The following is a 17,256-nucleotide window of genomic DNA, read 5'->3' on the forward strand; positions in this document are numbered from 1 at the left end:
TCTAAACCAAAACAAACCCGTCACAGTCTCCCAGAGTCCACCGTGATGGGTTCACAGCTGGTTCTGATCCGGTTTACGCTGCTCTAAACCAAAACAAACCCGTCACAGTCTCCCAGAGTCCACCGTGATGGGTTCACAGCTGGTTCTGATCCGGTTTACGCTGCTCTAAACCAAAACAAGCCTGGTTCTGTCTTGGACAGATTGGGTTGAAGGTGGCGATCCTCCGTCCATGCAGAGATACCAGCCCAGCAAGCCGATATTCTCAGTGAAACGTGTCGTCTGGAAGGAAAAGATGAGTGTCATCAGCGTAACGGTGGAATGAGAAGCCGTGAGGGCCGAGCACCGATCCCTGAGGCTCCCCTGGTTTTATGTGATCAGGACTCTTCTCCTCGCCAGGATACTCTGAAGCCTCGAGGGCCGGTATCCTGAAGGTTAATGTTGTCTCCATGCTCCTGCTGAATACCGGCCCTTGAGGACGAGAGTTTGACACCCCAGATCTAAAGGATCTTCCTGAGAGGTACAGTAGGACGAGAACCAGGAGAGGACAGATCCAGCGATGCCGAGCTCAGAGAGTGGAGTCTAGAATCTGATGGTTCACTGTGTCAGAAGCAGCAGACAGGTCCAGCAGGATAAGGACTGAGGACTAACCGGTGGATCTGGTCCAGCAGGATAAGGACTGAGGACTAACCGGTGGATCTGGTCCAGCAGGATCAGGACTGAGGACTAACCGGTGGATCTGGTCCAGCAGGATCAGGACTGAGGACTAACCGGTGGATCTGGTCCAGCAGGATCAGGACTGAGGACTAACCGGTGGATCTGGTCCAGCAGGATCAGGACTGAGGACTGGCCGGTGGATCTGGTCCAGCAGGATAAGGACTGAGGACTAACTGGTGGATCTGGTCCAGCAGGATCAGGACTTAGGACTGGCCGATGGATCTGGTCCAGCAGGATCGGGACTGAGGACTGGCCGATGGATCTGGTCCAGCAGGATCAGGACTGAGGACTAACCGGTGGATCTGGTCCAGCAGGATCAGGACTGAGGACTAACCGGTGGATCTGGTCCAGCAGGATCAGGACTGAGGACTAACCGGTGGATCTGGTCCAGCAGGATAAGGACTGAGGACTAACCGGTGGATCTGGTCCAGCAGGATCAGGACTGAGGACTAACCGGTGGATCTGGTCCAGCAGGATCAGGACTGAGGACTAACCGGTGGATCTGGTCCAGCAGGATCAGGACTGAGGACTAACCGGTGGATCTGGTCCAGCAGGATAAGGACTGAGGACTAACCGGTGGATCTGGTCCAGCAGGATAAGGACTGAGGACTAACCGGTGGATCTGGTCCAGCAGGATCGGGACTGAGGACTGGCTGATGGATCTGGTCCAGCAGGATAAGGACTGAGGACTAACCGGTGGATCTGGTCCAGCAGGATCGGGACTGAGGACTGGCCGATGGATCTGGTCCAGCAGGATCAGGACTGAGGACTAACCGGTGGATCTGGTCCAGCAGGATCAGGACTGAGGACTAACCGGTGGATCTGGTCCAGCAGGATAAGGACTGAGGACTAACCGGTGGATCTGGTCCAGCAGGATCAGGACTGAGGACTAACCGGTGGATCTGGTCCAGCAGGATCAGGACTGAGGACTGGCCGATGGATCTGGTCCAGCAGGATCAGGACTTAGGACTGGCCGATGGATCTGGTCCAGCAGGATAAGGACTGAGGACTGGCCGATGGATCTGGTCCAGCAGGATCAGGACTTAGGACTGGCCGATGGATCTGGTCCAGCAGGATAAGGACTGAGGACTGGCCAGTGGATCTGGTCCAGCAGGATCAGGACTGAGGACTGGCCGGTGGATCTGGTCCAGCAGGATCAGGACTGAGGACTAACCGGTGGATCTGGTCCAGCAGGATCAGGACTGAGGACTAACCGGTGGATCTGGTCCAGCAGGATAAGGACTGAGGACTGGCCGGTGGATCTGGTCCAGCAGGATCAGGACTGAGGACTAACCGGTGGATCTGGTCCAGCAGGATCAGGACTGAGGACTGGCCGATGGATCTGGTCCAGCAGGATCAGGACTTAGGACTGGCCGATGGATCTGGTCCAGCAGGATAAGGACTGAGGACTAACCGGTGGATCTGGTCCAGCAGGATGAGGACTGAGGACTAACCGGTGGATCTGGTCCAGCAGGATAAGGACTGAGGACTAACCGGTGGATCTGGTCCAGCAGGATCAGGACTGAGGACTAACCGGTGGATCTGGTCCAGCAGGATCAGGACTGAGGACTGGCCGATGGATCTGGTCCAGCAGGATCAGGACTTAGGACTGGCCGATGGATCTGGTCCAGCAGGATAAGGACTGAGGACTAACCGGTGGATCTGGTCCAGCAGGATCAGGACTGAGGACTAACCGGTGGATCTGGTCCAGCAGGATCAGGACTGAGGACTGGCCGATGGATCTGGTCCAGCAGGATCAGGACTTAGGACTGGCCGATGGATCTGGTCCAGCAGGATAAGGACTGAGGACTAACCGGTGGATCTGGTCCAGCAGGATCGGGACTGAGGACTGGCCGGTGGATCTGGTCCAGCAGGATCGGGACTGAGGACTGGCCGGTGGATCTGGTCCAGCAGGATCAGGACTGAGGACTGGCCGGTGGATCTGGTCCAGCAGGATCAGGACTTAGGACTAACCAGTGGATCTGGTCCAGCAGGATCAGGACTGAGGACTAACCGGTGGATCTGGTCCAGCAGGATAAGGACTGAGGACTGGCCGGTGGATCTGGTCCAGCAGGATCAGGACTGAGGACTAACCGGTGGATCTGGTCCAGCAGGATCAGGACTGAGGACTGGCCGATGGATCTGGTCCAGCAGGATCAGGACTTAGGACTGGCCGATGGATCTGGTCCAGCAGGATAAGGACTGAGGACTAACCGGTGGATCTGGTCCAGCAGGATGAGGACTGAGGACTAACCGGTGGATCTGGTCCAGCAGGATAAGGACTGAGGACTAACCGGTGGATCTGGTCCAGCAGGATCAGGACTGAGGACTAACCGGTGGATCTGGTCCAGCAGGATCAGGACTGAGGACTGGCCGATGGATCTGGTCCAGCAGGATCAGGACTTAGGACTGGCCGATGGATCTGGTCCAGCAGGATAAGGACTGAGGACTAACCGGTGGATCTGGTCCAGCAGGATCAGGACTGAGGACTAACCGGTGGATCTGGTCCAGCAGGATCAGGACTGAGGACTGGCCGATGGATCTGGTCCAGCAGGATCAGGACTTAGGACTGGCCGATGGATCTGGTCCAGCAGGATAAGGACTGAGGACTAACCGGTGGATCTGGTCCAGCAGGATCGGGACTGAGGACTGGCCGGTGGATCTGGTCCAGCAGGATCGGGACTGAGGACTGGCCGATGGATCTGGTCCAGCAGGATCAGGACTTAGGACTGGCCGATGGATCTGGTCCAGCAGGATAAGGACTGAGGACTGGCCAGTGGATCTGGTCCAGCAGGATCGGGACTGAGGACTGGCCGGTGGATCTGGTCCAGCAGGATCAGGACTGAGGACTAACCAGTGGATCTGGTCCAGCAGGATCAGGACTGAGGACTAACCGGTGGATCTGGTCCAGCAGGATAAGGACTGAGGACTGGCCGGTGGATCTGGTCCAGCAGGATCAGGACTGAGGACTAACCGGTGGATCTGGTCCAGCAGGATCAGGACTGAGGACTGACCGGTGGATCTGGCAAGTTGTAGGGGGCCAGTAACAGACAAGAGACCAGTTCCAGCCAAGTGGTCCTGAGACTGATGTGGATCAAACAGGAGCTGTGAGACCCGACTGAAGACGGCATCCCAGTAGCTTGGACAGGAACGGCACCAGTAAGACCAGCTGGAAGCTGTGGACCCAAAACGGAGCCAGAAAGACGTTTTATTCCAGAAGGTAACTCAACTGGCGGCCAACCAGACACAGGAGCCAGAACTGAACACAGTGGACCGGCCAGCAGAACCGAAACCGAGGCTATAGATACAGAAACCAAACAAGACACAGGTGTAATAAACTAACGGGACCAGGTGAGTCTAACAGGAACTCAGGAAGAAAGACGAGAGAACTGAACAGGGAAAAACAGAAATCTGGAACTCAGAAAACATGTGAAACAACGAGATGCGAGCCGAGCTTGTTGGAAGACGGAGGGAAAGACTAGGAGTTCAAGAGAAGAAGTGATGATATGAGTTCCCAGATGTTGGATTGTCGGTGGAAAGTTCTGGAAGTCCGTAGAGACTTCTAAATATCTGGAGAAGACCTGGAGAAAGCCTGGAGAAGGCCTGGAGAAAGCCTGGAGAAGACCTGGAGAAGGCCTGGAGAATACCTGGAGAAGGCCTGGAGAAGACCTGGAGAAGGCCTGGAGAAGACCTGGAGAAAGCCTGGAGGAGGCCTGGAGGAGGCCTGGAGAAAGCCTGGAGAAGACCTGGAGAAGGCCTGGAGAATACCTGGAGAAGGCCTGGAGAAGACCTGGAGAAAGCCTGGAGAAGACCTGGAGAAAGCCTGGAGAAGACCTGGAGAAGGCCTGGAGAAGACCTGGAGAAGACCTGGAGAAGACCTGGAGAAAGCCTGGAGAAGACCTGGAGAAGGCCTGGAGAAGACCTGGAGAAGACCTGGAGAAGGCCTGGAGAAGACCTGGAGAAAGCCTGGAGAAGGCCTGGAGAAGGCCTTGAGAAGACCTGGAGAAGGCCTGGAGAAGGCCTGGAGAAGGCCTGGAGAAGACCTGGAGAAGGCCTGGAGAAGACCTGGAGAAGGCCTGGAGAAGACCTGGAGAAAGCCTGGAGAAGGCCTGGAGAAGGCCTTGAGAAGACCTAGAGAAGGCCTGGAGAAGGCCTGGAGAAGGCCTGGAGAAGACCTGGAGAAGGCCTGGAGAAGACCTGGAGAAGGCCTGGAGAAGGCCTGGAGAAAGCCTGGAGAATACCTGGAGAAGGCCTGGAGAAGGCCTGGAGAAGACCTGGAGAAGACCTGGAGAAGGCCTGGAGAAAGCCTGGAGAAGACCTGGAGAAGGCCTGGAGAAGACCTGGAGAAGGCCTGGAGAAGGCCTGGAGAAGACCTGGAGAAGACCTGGAGAAAGCCTGGAGAAGACCTGGAGAAGGCCTGGAGAAGGCCTGGAGAAGACCTGGAGAAGACCTGGAGAAGGCCTGGAGAAGACCTGGAGAAGGCCTGGAGAAGGCCTGGAGAAGGCCTGGAGAAGACCTGGAGAAGACCTGGAGAAAGCCTGGAGAAGGCCTGGAGAAGGCCTGGAGAAGGCCTGGAGAAGACCTGGAGAAGGCCTGGAGAAGGCCTGGAGAAGACCTGGAGAAGACCTAGAGAAGGCCTGGAGAAGGCCTGGAGAAGACCTGGAGAAGACCTGGAGAAGGCCTGGAGAAAGCCTGGAGAAGACCTGGAGAAGACCTGGAGAAAGCCTGGAGAAGACCTGGAGAAGGCCTGGAGAAGACCTGGAGAAGGCCTGGAGAAGGCCTGGAGAAGACCTGGAGAAAGCCTGGAGAAGGCCTGGAGAAGGCCTTGAGAAGACCTGGAGAAGGCCTGGAGAAGACCTGGAGAAGGCCTGGAGAAGACCTGGAGAAGACCTGGAGAAGGCCTGGAGAAGACCTGGAGAAAGCCTGGAGAAGGCCTGGAGAAGGCCTTGAGAAGACCTGGAGAAGGCCTGGAGAAGGCCTGGAGAAGGCCTGGAGAAGACCTGGAGAAGGCCTGGAGAAGACCTGGAGAAGGCCTGGAGAAGACCTGGAGAAAGCCTGGAGAAGGCCTGGAGAAGGCCTTGAGAAGACCTAGAGAAGGCCTGGAGAAGGCCTGGAGAAGGCCTGGAGAAGACCTGGAGAAGGCCTGGAGAAGACCTGGAGAAGGCCTGGAGAAGGCCTGGAGAAAGCCTGGAGAATACCTGGAGAAGGCCTGGAGAAGGCCTGGAGAAGACCTGGAGAAGACCTGGAGAAGGCCTGGAGAAAGCCTGGAGAAGACCTGGAGAAGGCCTGGAGAAGACCTGGAGAAGGCCTGGAGAAGGCCTGGAGAAGACCTGGAGAAGACCTGGAGAAAGCCTGGAGAAGACCTGGAGAAGGCCTGGAGAAGGCCTGGAGAAGACCTGGAGAAGACCTGGAGAAGGCCTGGAGAAGACCTGGAGAAGGCCTGGAGAAGGCCTGGAGAAGGCCTGGAGAAGACCTGGAGAAGACCTGGAGAAAGCCTGGAGAAGGCCTGGAGAAGGCCTGGAGAAGGCCTGGAGAAGACCTGGAGAAGGCCTGGAGAAGGCCTGGAGAAGACCTGGAGAAGACCTAGAGAAGGCCTGGAGAAGGCCTGGAGAAGACCTGGAGAAGACCTGGAGAAGGCCTGGAGAAAGCCTGGAGAAGACCTGGAGAAGGCCTGGAGAAGACCTAGAGAAGGCCTGGAGAAGGCCTGGAGAAGACCTGGAGAAGACCTGGAGAAGGCCTGGAGAAAGCCTGGAGAAGACCTGGAGAAGGCCTGGAGAAGGCCTGGAGAAGACCTGGAGAAGGCCTGGAGAAGGCCTGGAGAAGGCCTGGAGAAGACCTGGAGAAGACCTGGAGAAAGCCTGGAGAAGGCCTGGAGAAGGCCTGGAGAAGACCTGGAGAAGGCCTGGAGAAGACCTGGAGAAGACCTGGAGAAGGCCTGGAGAAGACCTAGAGAAGGCCTGGAGAAGGCCTGGAGAAGACCTGGAGAAGACCTGGAGAAGGCCTGGAGAAAGCCTGGAGAAGACCTGGAGAAGGCCTGGAGAAGGCCTGGAGAAGACCTAGAGAAGGCCTGGAGAAGGCCTGGAGAAGACCTGGAGAAGGCCTGGAGAAAGCCTGGAGAAGACCTGGAGAAGGCCTGGAGAAGACCTGGAGAAGGCCTGGAGAAGGCCTGGAGAAGGCCTGGAGAAGGCCTGGAGAAGGCCTGGAGAAAGCCTGGAGAAAGCCTGGAGAAGGCCTGGAGAAGACCTGGAGAAGACCTGGAGAAGGCCTGGAGAAGGCCTGGAGAAGACCTGGAGAAAGCCTGGAGAAGACCTGGAGAAGGCCTGGAGAAGACCTGGAGAAGGCCTGGAGAAGGCCTGGAGAAGGCCTGGAGAAGACCTAGAGAAGACCTGGAGAAGGCCTGGAGAAGACCTGGAGAAAGCCTGGAGAAGACCTGGAGAAAGCCTGGAGAAGGCCTGGAGAAGACCTGGAGAAGACCTGGAGAAGACCTGGAGAAAGCCTGGAGAAGGCCTGGAGAAGACCTGGAGAAGGCCTGGAGAAGGCCTGGAGAAGACCTAGAGAAGACCTGGAGAAGGCCTGGAGAAGACCTGGAGAAGGCCTGGAGAAGGCCTGGAGAAGACCTGGAGAAGGCCTGGAGAAGACCTGGAGAAGGCCTGGAGAAGACCTAGAGAAGACCTGGAGAAGGCCTGGAGAAGACCTGGAGAAGACCTAGAGAAGACCTGGAGAAGGCCTGGAGAAGACCTGGAGAAGGCCTGGAGAAGGCCTGGAGAAGACCTGGAGAAGGCCTGGAGAAAGCCTGGAGAAGGCCTGGAGAAGACCTGGAGAAGACCTGGAGAAGGCCTGGAGAAGACCTGGAGAAGGCCTGGAGAAGACCTGGAGAAGACCTGGAGAAGGCCTGGAGAAGGCCTGGAGAAAGCCTGGAGAAGACCTGGAGAAGACCTGGAGAAGACCTGGAGAAGGCCTGGAGAAGACCTGGAGAAGACCTGGAGAAGGCCTGGAGAAGACCTGGAGAAGACCTGGAGAAGGCCTGGAGAATACCTGGAGAAGGCCTGGAGAAGACCTGGAGAAGACCTGGAGAAAGCCTGGAGAAGGCCTGGAGAAGGCCTGGAGAAGACCTGGAGAAGACCTGGAGAAGACCTGGAGAAAGCCTGGAGAAGACCTGGAGAAAGCCTGGAGAAGACCTGGAGAAGACCTGGAGAAAGCCTGGAGAAGGCCAGGAGAAGGCCTGGAGAAGACCTGGAGAAGACCTGGAGAAAGCCTGGAGAAGACCTGGAGAAAGCCTGGAGAAGACCTGGAGAAGACCTGGAGAAAGCCTGGAGAAGACCTGGAGAAGACCTGGAGAAGACCTGGAGAAAGCCTGGAGAAGACCTGGAGAAGACCTGGAGAAGACCTGGAGAAGGCCTGGAGAAGACCTGGAGAAGACCTGGAGAAGGCCTGGAGAAGACCTGGAGAAGACCTGGAGAAGACCTGGAGAAGGCCTGGAGAAGACCTGGAGAAGACCTGGAGAAGGCCTGGAGAAGACCTGGAGAAGACCTGGAGAAAGCCTGGAGAAGGCCAGGAGAAGGCCTGGAGAAGACCTGGAGAAGGCCTGGAGAAGACCTGGAGAAGACCTGGAGAAGACCTGGAGAAGGCCTGGAGAAGACCTGGAGAAGACCTGGAGAAAGCCTGGAGAAGGCCAGGAGAAGGCCTGGAGAAGACCTGGAGAAGACCTGGAGAAGGCCTGGAGAAAGCCTGGAGAAGGCCAGGAGAAGACCTGGAGAAGACCTGGAGAAAGCCTGGAGAAGGCCAGGAGAAGGCCTGGAGAAGACCTGGAGAAGGCCTGGAGAAAGCCTGGAGAAGGCCTGGAGAAGACCTGGAGAAGGCCAGGAGAAGGCCTGGAGAAGACCTGGAGAAGGCCTGGAGAAAGCCTGGAGAAGGCCAGGAGAAGGCCTGGAGAAGACCTGGAGAAGACCTGGAGAACGCCTGGAGAAGGCCTGGAGAAGACCTGGAGAACTGAGACCAGTCCTGGGAGCAGCTAACTGTGTATAAACCTGATCCTGCAGCTGAACTTCTGCTGGAGGCCGTGTGACCAGACTGGAGGCAACCTGAATGCATGTAAAGATGGAGAAACCGGACTGTTGTGGGCGTGCACGGTTCATCCACACCATCTCCTCTCTTTCATTAAGACATTTTAAATTTCATTCAGCTAAAAAATGACACTGAACAGTGAAGAGCAGGAGGATCTGTCTGGAGGAGATCTGGACACAACTCTGCTGCTCATCCCACAGACTTCCTCCTGACGACGCTCCGCTCACACGGAACACAAAAAGCTTTCCAACATCCTCAGATTATGATCACGAATAATAAACCATCAAACACTGATTTACTGGCTGTTTCTACATGAATATAACCAGTGTGTGCTTCATGATCTCATCTAACAGCCATGGTGACTGAAACATTCGGCCTTTTTCTGTGATCGTCCTGAGGAAGATCATGTTTTCCATCCATCACTTTTTTTCACTTGTTTTTTATTGACTGACTGAACTTCAGGCAGAGATTGTCCTAAAGGACTTTCAGGAAACTAAAAGGGGAGATTATTTACAGCTGCTACAGAAATAAAGCACATAGAAAGGAGGTTGATCCACTTTGAGTCATTAGAGCTGAAGTCTGAGACCATGGTCCGGGTTTCACAGATGAATCTCTTCCTATTAAATCTAATTTCTCTAACAGAAGCTCTTCGATGAGGAATACGACTGGTCCCGTGGCGTTCATACACAAGCAGAACAGAGAGCAGACAAAGCCTTGGTGGAGTTTCTTTGTTGTGTCTCTGTAGCTATCTGCAGCTTTCTCCTTTTCCCCTGAGTCAGCACCCAGCAGAGTTTTAACCCCCTCCAGATGCCAGATGACTTGCCTCTACCTGCATAATCTCCTCTCTCGGCGCTGCAGAGGGGTCTGGCATCCATCAAGCTGCAGAGACAAACGCTGTCTTTACCAAGCTGGAACAAGCAGTCTGAGCTGCCAGAGGACAGTTGGACACCTGAAGACAGCAGATCCCAGACGCTTTCCAGCCCTAAAACTCTCCATGCACAGAGTTTAACTCCTCGCGCTGCACTTCACGTTCAGAATCAACCTGGACTGTCCAGCTATCTCAGACTGAAAACTTGGAAGCTCCTGTTTTTCTTTGGATCTACCTGGATTTGCAGCTTCAGCTCACCTGCAGCTGTCGCAGAGTCCTCCGGTCGCGCGCCGGTAGAGAGGAGACGCAGAGAAAGAGCTGCAGAAACCAGACACTGAACACCACAGTCCTCATCACAGACATGTCTGACACAGAGACGGAGGAGGAGACGGAGACAGTCCTGGAGGAGGAGGAGGAGGAGGAGGAGGAGGATGCTGTGATGTGGGAGCAACCTCTCAATCTAAGGTCTGCTGCCTGTGTTGGAAGATTTGGAAGGAAACATGACTTTGTTTAAATAATGTTGGAGATGTTTTAATTCATCTTCAGGTTTCCAGGAAGCTTAAATCCTGTTCTCATCACTCTCCCCAGCACACAAACCGCAACATGACAGTAGATAAAAGAAGTGAAAAGTGACTAATAAAGTGAACATTGACAAGATGGAGGTTGTTATGGAGACTTACAGGAGCCAGATAAACTATCTCAGTCCTGCAGCGGATGGAAGCAGGTGACTACTGCTGCATCTTGCTCCTGATACACTTTCCCAGCAGTTCTCCATCCTCTCTGGTCGCCATGCAGTTCCACCCGCACACAACAGCAGAAAATCAGCACTGGCGACAGCTGACTGGTAGAGGTTCAGCATTTCAGTGCAGATGTCGAAGGACTAAAGCTTCCTGGGAACGAAGCCTTCAGTCCTGCAACAACCAGCCCAGCTGTCTGCAACACTTCAAACATTTCAAAGCAGATGTTAAAAAATAAAACATACACAAATAAATCCTAAAAAGAATAAGTGTTCATAGAGCTGTGCAGGATTGCAGTGTTCCACATTTTAAAGGTCCAGTGTGTGGTGGTGCTGCCCCCTAGTGGTGAAGATGGGCCCAGCAGCCCCTTCAGGATTTTGCTGCTGTTTTCAGTGTTGTGACCTAAAATGCCTGATTTTGTGGCAGCTTTTGTAAAGAGTTGTGCTGGTTTTTATTATTTTTTCCTGCTAAAGCAGCATAACTGTTGATATTAGTTATTAAATTTCCACTTTCTTTCTCTAACTTTCGGACTAGGAGAGTATTTTACCATCCAGAAGCAGCGATGGCAACTCCTGGTCCAGAAAGTAGAAGTCCTGCCATGTTTTTGGATCTACCTGTAAATTTACAACAGGTGTTTTCACTAACAGGCTCGTTTACCTGGAAAATAAACTCTGCTCATTAAATTCAGCTGGATTGGTCGGAACAGCTGCCGGACAGGACTTTTACTTTCTGGACCAGGAATTGCCTCCTCTGTCCAGAAGTCATTTTGATGCTGCAAGTATTACTCAAACAGCCAGATGACAAAAAGTCGGTAATTTCCCCATCTAGCCGTGTTTCCTTCTGTAGGGGCCCGGGATACACGGGGTTGTTGCAGAAAAATGCTTGAGTTAATGATTTTTGTTTGGTTTCCCGACAACATTGTGCTGAAAAACAAACAGCTATGTCGGCGCTGGGGATATATTTTCAGGCTCCAGAACCTTTATTAGACAGGCAGGTCAGAGAGGGAAGGGGTGACGTGCAACAGAAGGCCCAGCTGGGAATCGAACCTGCTCCAGCGACTTCAATGAGTTGTGGTCGCTGTACGTCAGGTGTCACTCAACCAGCTAAATTAAGGTTCATAATATAAAACACAGACTTATATTCAATGACGTGTGCACAGCAGGTAACATGGAGGAAGCACAGAGATGGGTGGAACTATCATTAACTCTTTCATCACCCAGTGGCACACCTTATCACCACCTGGTGATGATGAAGAGGTTAAAGTTGCCGTAACGGGACAGAGCTGCAGGACCTGCAGAATTCATAGAGATCAGCTGAACTTTGTTCCCTGGAAGTGCAGCTGGTGCACTGGGACGGGGGTCCAACCCCGGTCGGGTGGCAGTCTGTGGGTCCTGGTTCTCCGTTGGCTTTGGCCAGGCCCTCTGCCTGTAGGGTTTGCTTTGGGCTTCTGCGTTGGGTTGTGGTACAGGTGCAGGTCCAGAATCAGTGGTTGGCTTGTATTGCAGTGTGTTTCTATCTCCTACTTTCCTTTTCTGTTCTCCTTCCATCCGCTCCAGCAGTCCCATGCAAACTCTGTAATAAAAGAGGAATTTAGATGGAGGGATAATCACATCTAATAAGCAGAACACCTGCTTGCTTTATTGCTGAACAACACAAGCGGTAACTTAGGACCCCGAACCTGCTGACCACCGCACTCCCCGGCCACATGGCCAGACTGTCTGCAAATCACCACACCAGCCACAAAACATGCTAAAAGGACAAAAATGACAAAAGCTGAAGATGTCTGTGGTAGTCAGTGGGGGAAAAAAAGAAAATGCAGAGTTGAAAAAGAACAAAATGATAAAAAAGATGAAAGCAGACACAGAGCTGCTGTAAAACTAATCATCAAGTCTATAAGGCGTTATTTATCCCAAAAGTTGCCGTTCTAAAGCTTTACACCCAGAGTTGTTTGTCTATTCAAAGTAATCTTTGTAAACATGGTTATGCTCTTTATATTAAACTCTTTACTATGATGTAGAAGTAAAAACTTCTTAATCTGAAGTTGTTTGGATTTATTTGGATTCAAAGTTTTGTGGAAGATGAATCTATTTATGCAGATCAGGACAAAAAAATGTCAGACTAATAAGTAAATGAATTTTTCAATTGTAATAAGAATTTATTTTCACAGTTGACTCAAATACATTTCTCTTTGCAAATATACAACACCAAGAGAAGTAATATTTTATTTAGGAGCTTGGAAAACTGCTAGAAAAAAAGCAGATAATATGTTTTCCTTTAATTTTCTGTTTAATTTCCCAGTGAGAATAAATAGCTCTTTATCTGATGAAACTATTAAATAGATTTGTGTTTGTAAAATTTCTGCTTGACACATGACTAGTCACATGAAAATAATCAGAAAACATTAAATTTTTAAATCTTTGGACACATAATGCTATAAATCCTAAACATACCTGGAGATAACTGGTTTTCATTTCATATGCAGCTCACCTTACGGCCACAAGGTGGCGGTAACACATTTCACACGAAGAAGAAGAAGACAGAGCGGAAGCGGAAGAAGGGCAGAAACTAGCACAGGTCGCTAGCCAGCTAGCTAACCTTCTCAGCTCATTTCTGAGGATTTTGTTTATAAAATGGCTCCTTTAGATCTAGATAAATACGTTGAAATCGCCAAACATTGCAAATATTTACCGGAAAACGACCTAAAGGTGAGTTTCAGGACTCGGATTAAGCTGATTTAACCATTTAGCTGATAGTACAAGTTAAAGGCGCGACGGGGGGAAGTTTGGTCACCAGGTTTAATAACTTTAACTAGTTTTAATAACTTTAACTAATTTGAATAACTCTAACTAGTTAACCCCTGGAAGGATGAGTTTGGTCGTCTTGTGGCGGATTTATGACAGTGTGACAGACTGATAGATGTGTTCCACGGAAAGAGGAAACTGGTGTTTTTTGCCAGCTAAGCTAGCATCTCTTTACTGTCTCAGAAAAATAAATAAGAAACTAAAAACCATGAAAAATTAAAATAAATAAAACTATATATATATATATATATATATATATATATATATATATGTATATATATATATTAGATATAGTATAAAATAAAAAATAAGAGACTAAAAACCATTAAGAATAAAAATAAATAAAATAATATATAAATAATAATAAAAATAACAAACAAATATATAAAAAATAAAACAAAACACTAAAAAAAATCAAATTTAATATGAAAATAAAAATATATAAAATAAATAAGAGACTAAAAGCCATGAAGAATAAAATATAAAATACTATTAAAAATAAAAAATATATAAAATGAAAAAAGTGAGAGACTAAAAACCATGAAGAATTAGAAAATAAAATTATATATATATATATATATATATATATATATATATAAATAAGAGACTGAAAATCATAAGGAGATGGAAGCTGGCGCAACCAACAGCTCTGCCACCCACACCTGAAGCGTTTTTCTCACATAAACTTTAATTTTCTTTGTTTTTACAGAGACTATGTGATTATGTTTGCGACTTGCTGCTGGAAGAATCAAACGTCCAACCAGTTGCTACTCCAGTAACAGTTTGTGGGGACATTCATGGGCAGGTAGGTCTGACTGGGTTCGGGTTCCGGTTCCTCTGGGTTTGAAAGTCGCAGCATTCACTTAATCTTAATAACATTTTAAAATGAATAATTTTTATCTCCCGGTGTAGTTTTATGATCTCTGCGAGCTCTTCAGAACTGGGGGCCAAGTTCCAGACACAAACTACATTTTCATGGTAAGATATTAAAGCTGCTCTTCATCTTTTCTGCTGCAGTCATCCTCATTTTAAACGTCATTCAGACTCCATGCTGTCTGTGGAGGAGAATACATCGTGTTTTCCTGCGGTACACGGTGTTATCTTTTACTTATTGCATATAAGATGGAAAAGATGAGATGAAATGTAACAGCCGCATGAGTCTCAAAATGGAAATGATGAAGATTGACTATATTGAGATGGATTTTTCTGAAGTTTTTGGATTCTTGATGTGTTTTCTTTCTTCCTGTAGGGAGATTTTGTAGACAGAGGATATTATAGTTTGGAGACGTTTACATACCTACTTGCTTTAAAAGCCAAGTGGCCTGATCGCATCACACTGCTGCGAGGAAACCATGAAAGTAGACAGATAACACAAGTATATGGTTTTTATGGTATGTACTTCATTCAACGCCTCACTTATTTTCTTTCCGCTGCGCTCAAAGTAGAATAAAATGTATGTTTTGCTCTTTATTGTTATTTAGATGAATGTCAAACAAAGTATGGGAACGCTAATGCCTGGAGGTATTGCACCAAAGTGTTCGACATGCTGACTGTTGCAGCGGTAAGTTGACAAGCCTTCACTCTGCTCCATCACATCTTTCTGATCGACCTTTTTATTATTCATATCAAGAGTTTTATGTAATGCATCAGTTTTAGATCTGAGATCTTAAAACATCTCCCCGTAGTTTCTAGGGGTGGGAAAATCTGATCGAAAAAACAAAAATCCGGATTTTTTGTTTCACAATTTTAAAATGAACTTTTTTGTTTAAAAAAAATCGATTTTTTTTTTTTTCAATTAAATAAAATTATTCCACTATAAAAATTTTGTCGTTTTTATTGGTTTTATTGATCTTTTTACTTGTCTTCTTGTGCGTTGTAGCAGCAGAATGATGGTCTGGCTACTGGCTTGTTTTCTCTGTACCGAAATCAAGAAAAATTACTTACCAAAAGAAGTTGAACAAAAAAAAAATCATTTTTAATCTACAAAAATCATCAATTTTGAAGAATTTTGAAAATCGCAATTTCAATCGAATTGGCTCCCAAAAAATCGGAATCGAATCGGGACAACAGCATATCGTCACAGCCCCGTATTTTCTGTTTATATGAGTGATGAGAGTTAGCAAGCCGGGTCGGGTTAGCCTGGCTGATGTGTTTAAACCAGTAAGCCACATCCAGTAACTGTAACAGAGCAGGCAGTAGGGACAGAATGAGAAGACGACACCAGTCAGAGGTGGTGGCCTCCTGCTCTGACTGCAGCGTGGAGCTACATGTGGTCTACAGGAGGGGGGGGAAAGGGGGGGGGGGGGGGGGGGTGCTGCTAACGGAAAAGAGAAAACTACACGTTTGTTGGTGTTACTCATCAAAAGTCCTCCATACCAGCAGAGTGGGACGCTAGACTTGTTGATGCTCACTTTGTCTCTAAACAAACTCCCTGAAGGCTCGGAGACGTAGCTAAATGTAGCGCTAACGTGGCTAAGTTAGCAGCGGAAGTAGAGTGTGCATCAGTGTAATGTACCGGGAAATTATGCTCTGGAAAAGGTTCCACGATTAAATGAGTTTTTTTTACCTCCTTAATTTTTCTGTAAGTATTTAATCATGATTTCCACATCAAAGTCCCGCCTCCAGTTTTAACACGTTTAACTCATTTCAGTGAAAATCTACACGAACATAGACGTACATTTATTCTCTCACGGTTCTCCTGCTCTCTCTTCCCGACTCGGATCCCAGCTGATAAACGAACAAGTCCTGTGCGTCCACGGTGGTCTCTCGCCTGACATCAAGACTCTGGACCAAATCCGAACCATCGAACGCAACCAGGAGATTCCTCACAAGGGGGCGTTCTGTGACCTGGTGTGGTCGGACCCGGAGGACGTGGACACCTGGGCCATCAGTCCCCGGGGGGCCGGCTGGCTGTTTGGCTCTAAGGTCACTAACGAGGTAAAAGTCACTTAGAAACGACAATAAAACGGGTTTTAAGTGGTATGAAGTCTTCCTCACATCCTGTTGTTTCAGTTTGTCCACATCAACAACCTGAAGCTCATCTGCCGTGCGCACCAGCTGGTGCACGAGGGCTACAAGTTCATGTTCGACGAGAAGCTGGTGACGGTGTGGTCGGCGCCCAACTACTGCTACCGCTGCGGCAACATCGCCTCCATCATGGTGTTCAAGGACGTGAACCGGAGCGAGCCCAAGCTGTTCCGGGCGGTTCCGGATTCTGAGCGCGTCATACCCCCCCGAACAACCACGCCCTACTTCCTGTGATGAGCTGAGCCGCCTCTGGAAACTTATTTATACCCGTCAAAGTGAGGAAGACTCCCGCTGGGAGTCTGTCTTCACCAAACTCTCTGTTCTCTGAAAGATTTACCGTTTTTAGGCCGGAAGAGTCCGTTTTCACCGCTCTGTCCCACTGAGACGCGGCGCGCTGGACCGGCAGCTGCCAGGAAGTCCCGTTAAGATAACGGCCTGCGTTGCAGCTGAACGCCGCTGGTCCAGTCGGTCCCTCTCCCCCTGCTACTGTCTGCCTTAACCGATGCTCTCCTTATTAATTTATTTGTTTTGAAACGCCTTGCATGGCTGCTCTTTATGTCTTAAACTGGTTTTATTTGCAGCTGTTTTCCCTTCAGCGTGTCTGAATGTGAGGAACTGTTGCCATGACGGTTCTCTTATCGGTGGGATCTTCACTGTGCCAACAAACCGTTCTGCTTGTCACTTGCAGCCGTTTGTTCCCTCTTTTCTAATCGAATAAACTTCTCTTCATTAAGGTGTGTGAATACCAGTCTCTCCGTCTTCTCAGGGTTATGAAGTGATGCAGGAAACGGTCTCCACATTCGCCTACGTCACACTGATGCCAGAGCCGTGGCTTACCTGTAAGGTGGACTGATCATCTGGAGGAATTTCCAGCTTAAATTCAAGATTTAAGCTTTTAACGATGCTGGCGAACAGAATCCAGAATAATTCCTTTGTGTTTTACTTGGAACAGCAACTTGTTTTTGTTTTAAATCTGCATCGTTGGTTTGATTTAAATCCCCGATTCCAGAGAGCTGCAACGCTAAAATGTCAAATAGTTTGTGGA

General features: G+C 49.7%; 1 protein-coding gene across 1 annotated transcript; it reads left to right on the forward strand.

Annotated features, from left to right (window-relative positions):
• The first annotated feature begins 12,943 nt into the window (after nucleotides 1-12,943).
• On the forward strand, nucleotides 12,944-16,938 carry ppp6c (protein phosphatase 6, catalytic subunit). Its single transcript, XM_079256109.1, has 7 exons — nucleotides 12,944-13,088; nucleotides 13,894-13,989; nucleotides 14,097-14,162; nucleotides 14,434-14,575; nucleotides 14,666-14,745; nucleotides 15,912-16,121; nucleotides 16,197-16,938. The coding sequence occupies exons 1-7, from the start codon at nucleotides 13,014-13,016 to the stop codon at nucleotides 16,443-16,445; spliced, it is 918 nt and encodes a 305-aa protein (XP_079112235.1). The 5' UTR covers nucleotides 12,944-13,013; the 3' UTR covers nucleotides 16,446-16,938.
• The last annotated feature ends 318 nt before the right edge of the window (nucleotides 16,939-17,256 follow it).

Source organism: Telmatherina bonti (genome assembly GCF_933228915.1).
Source record: "Telmatherina bonti genome assembly, chromosome: 17".
NCBI classification, from domain to species: domain Eukaryota; kingdom Metazoa; phylum Chordata; class Actinopteri; order Atheriniformes; family Telmatherinidae; genus Telmatherina; species Telmatherina bonti.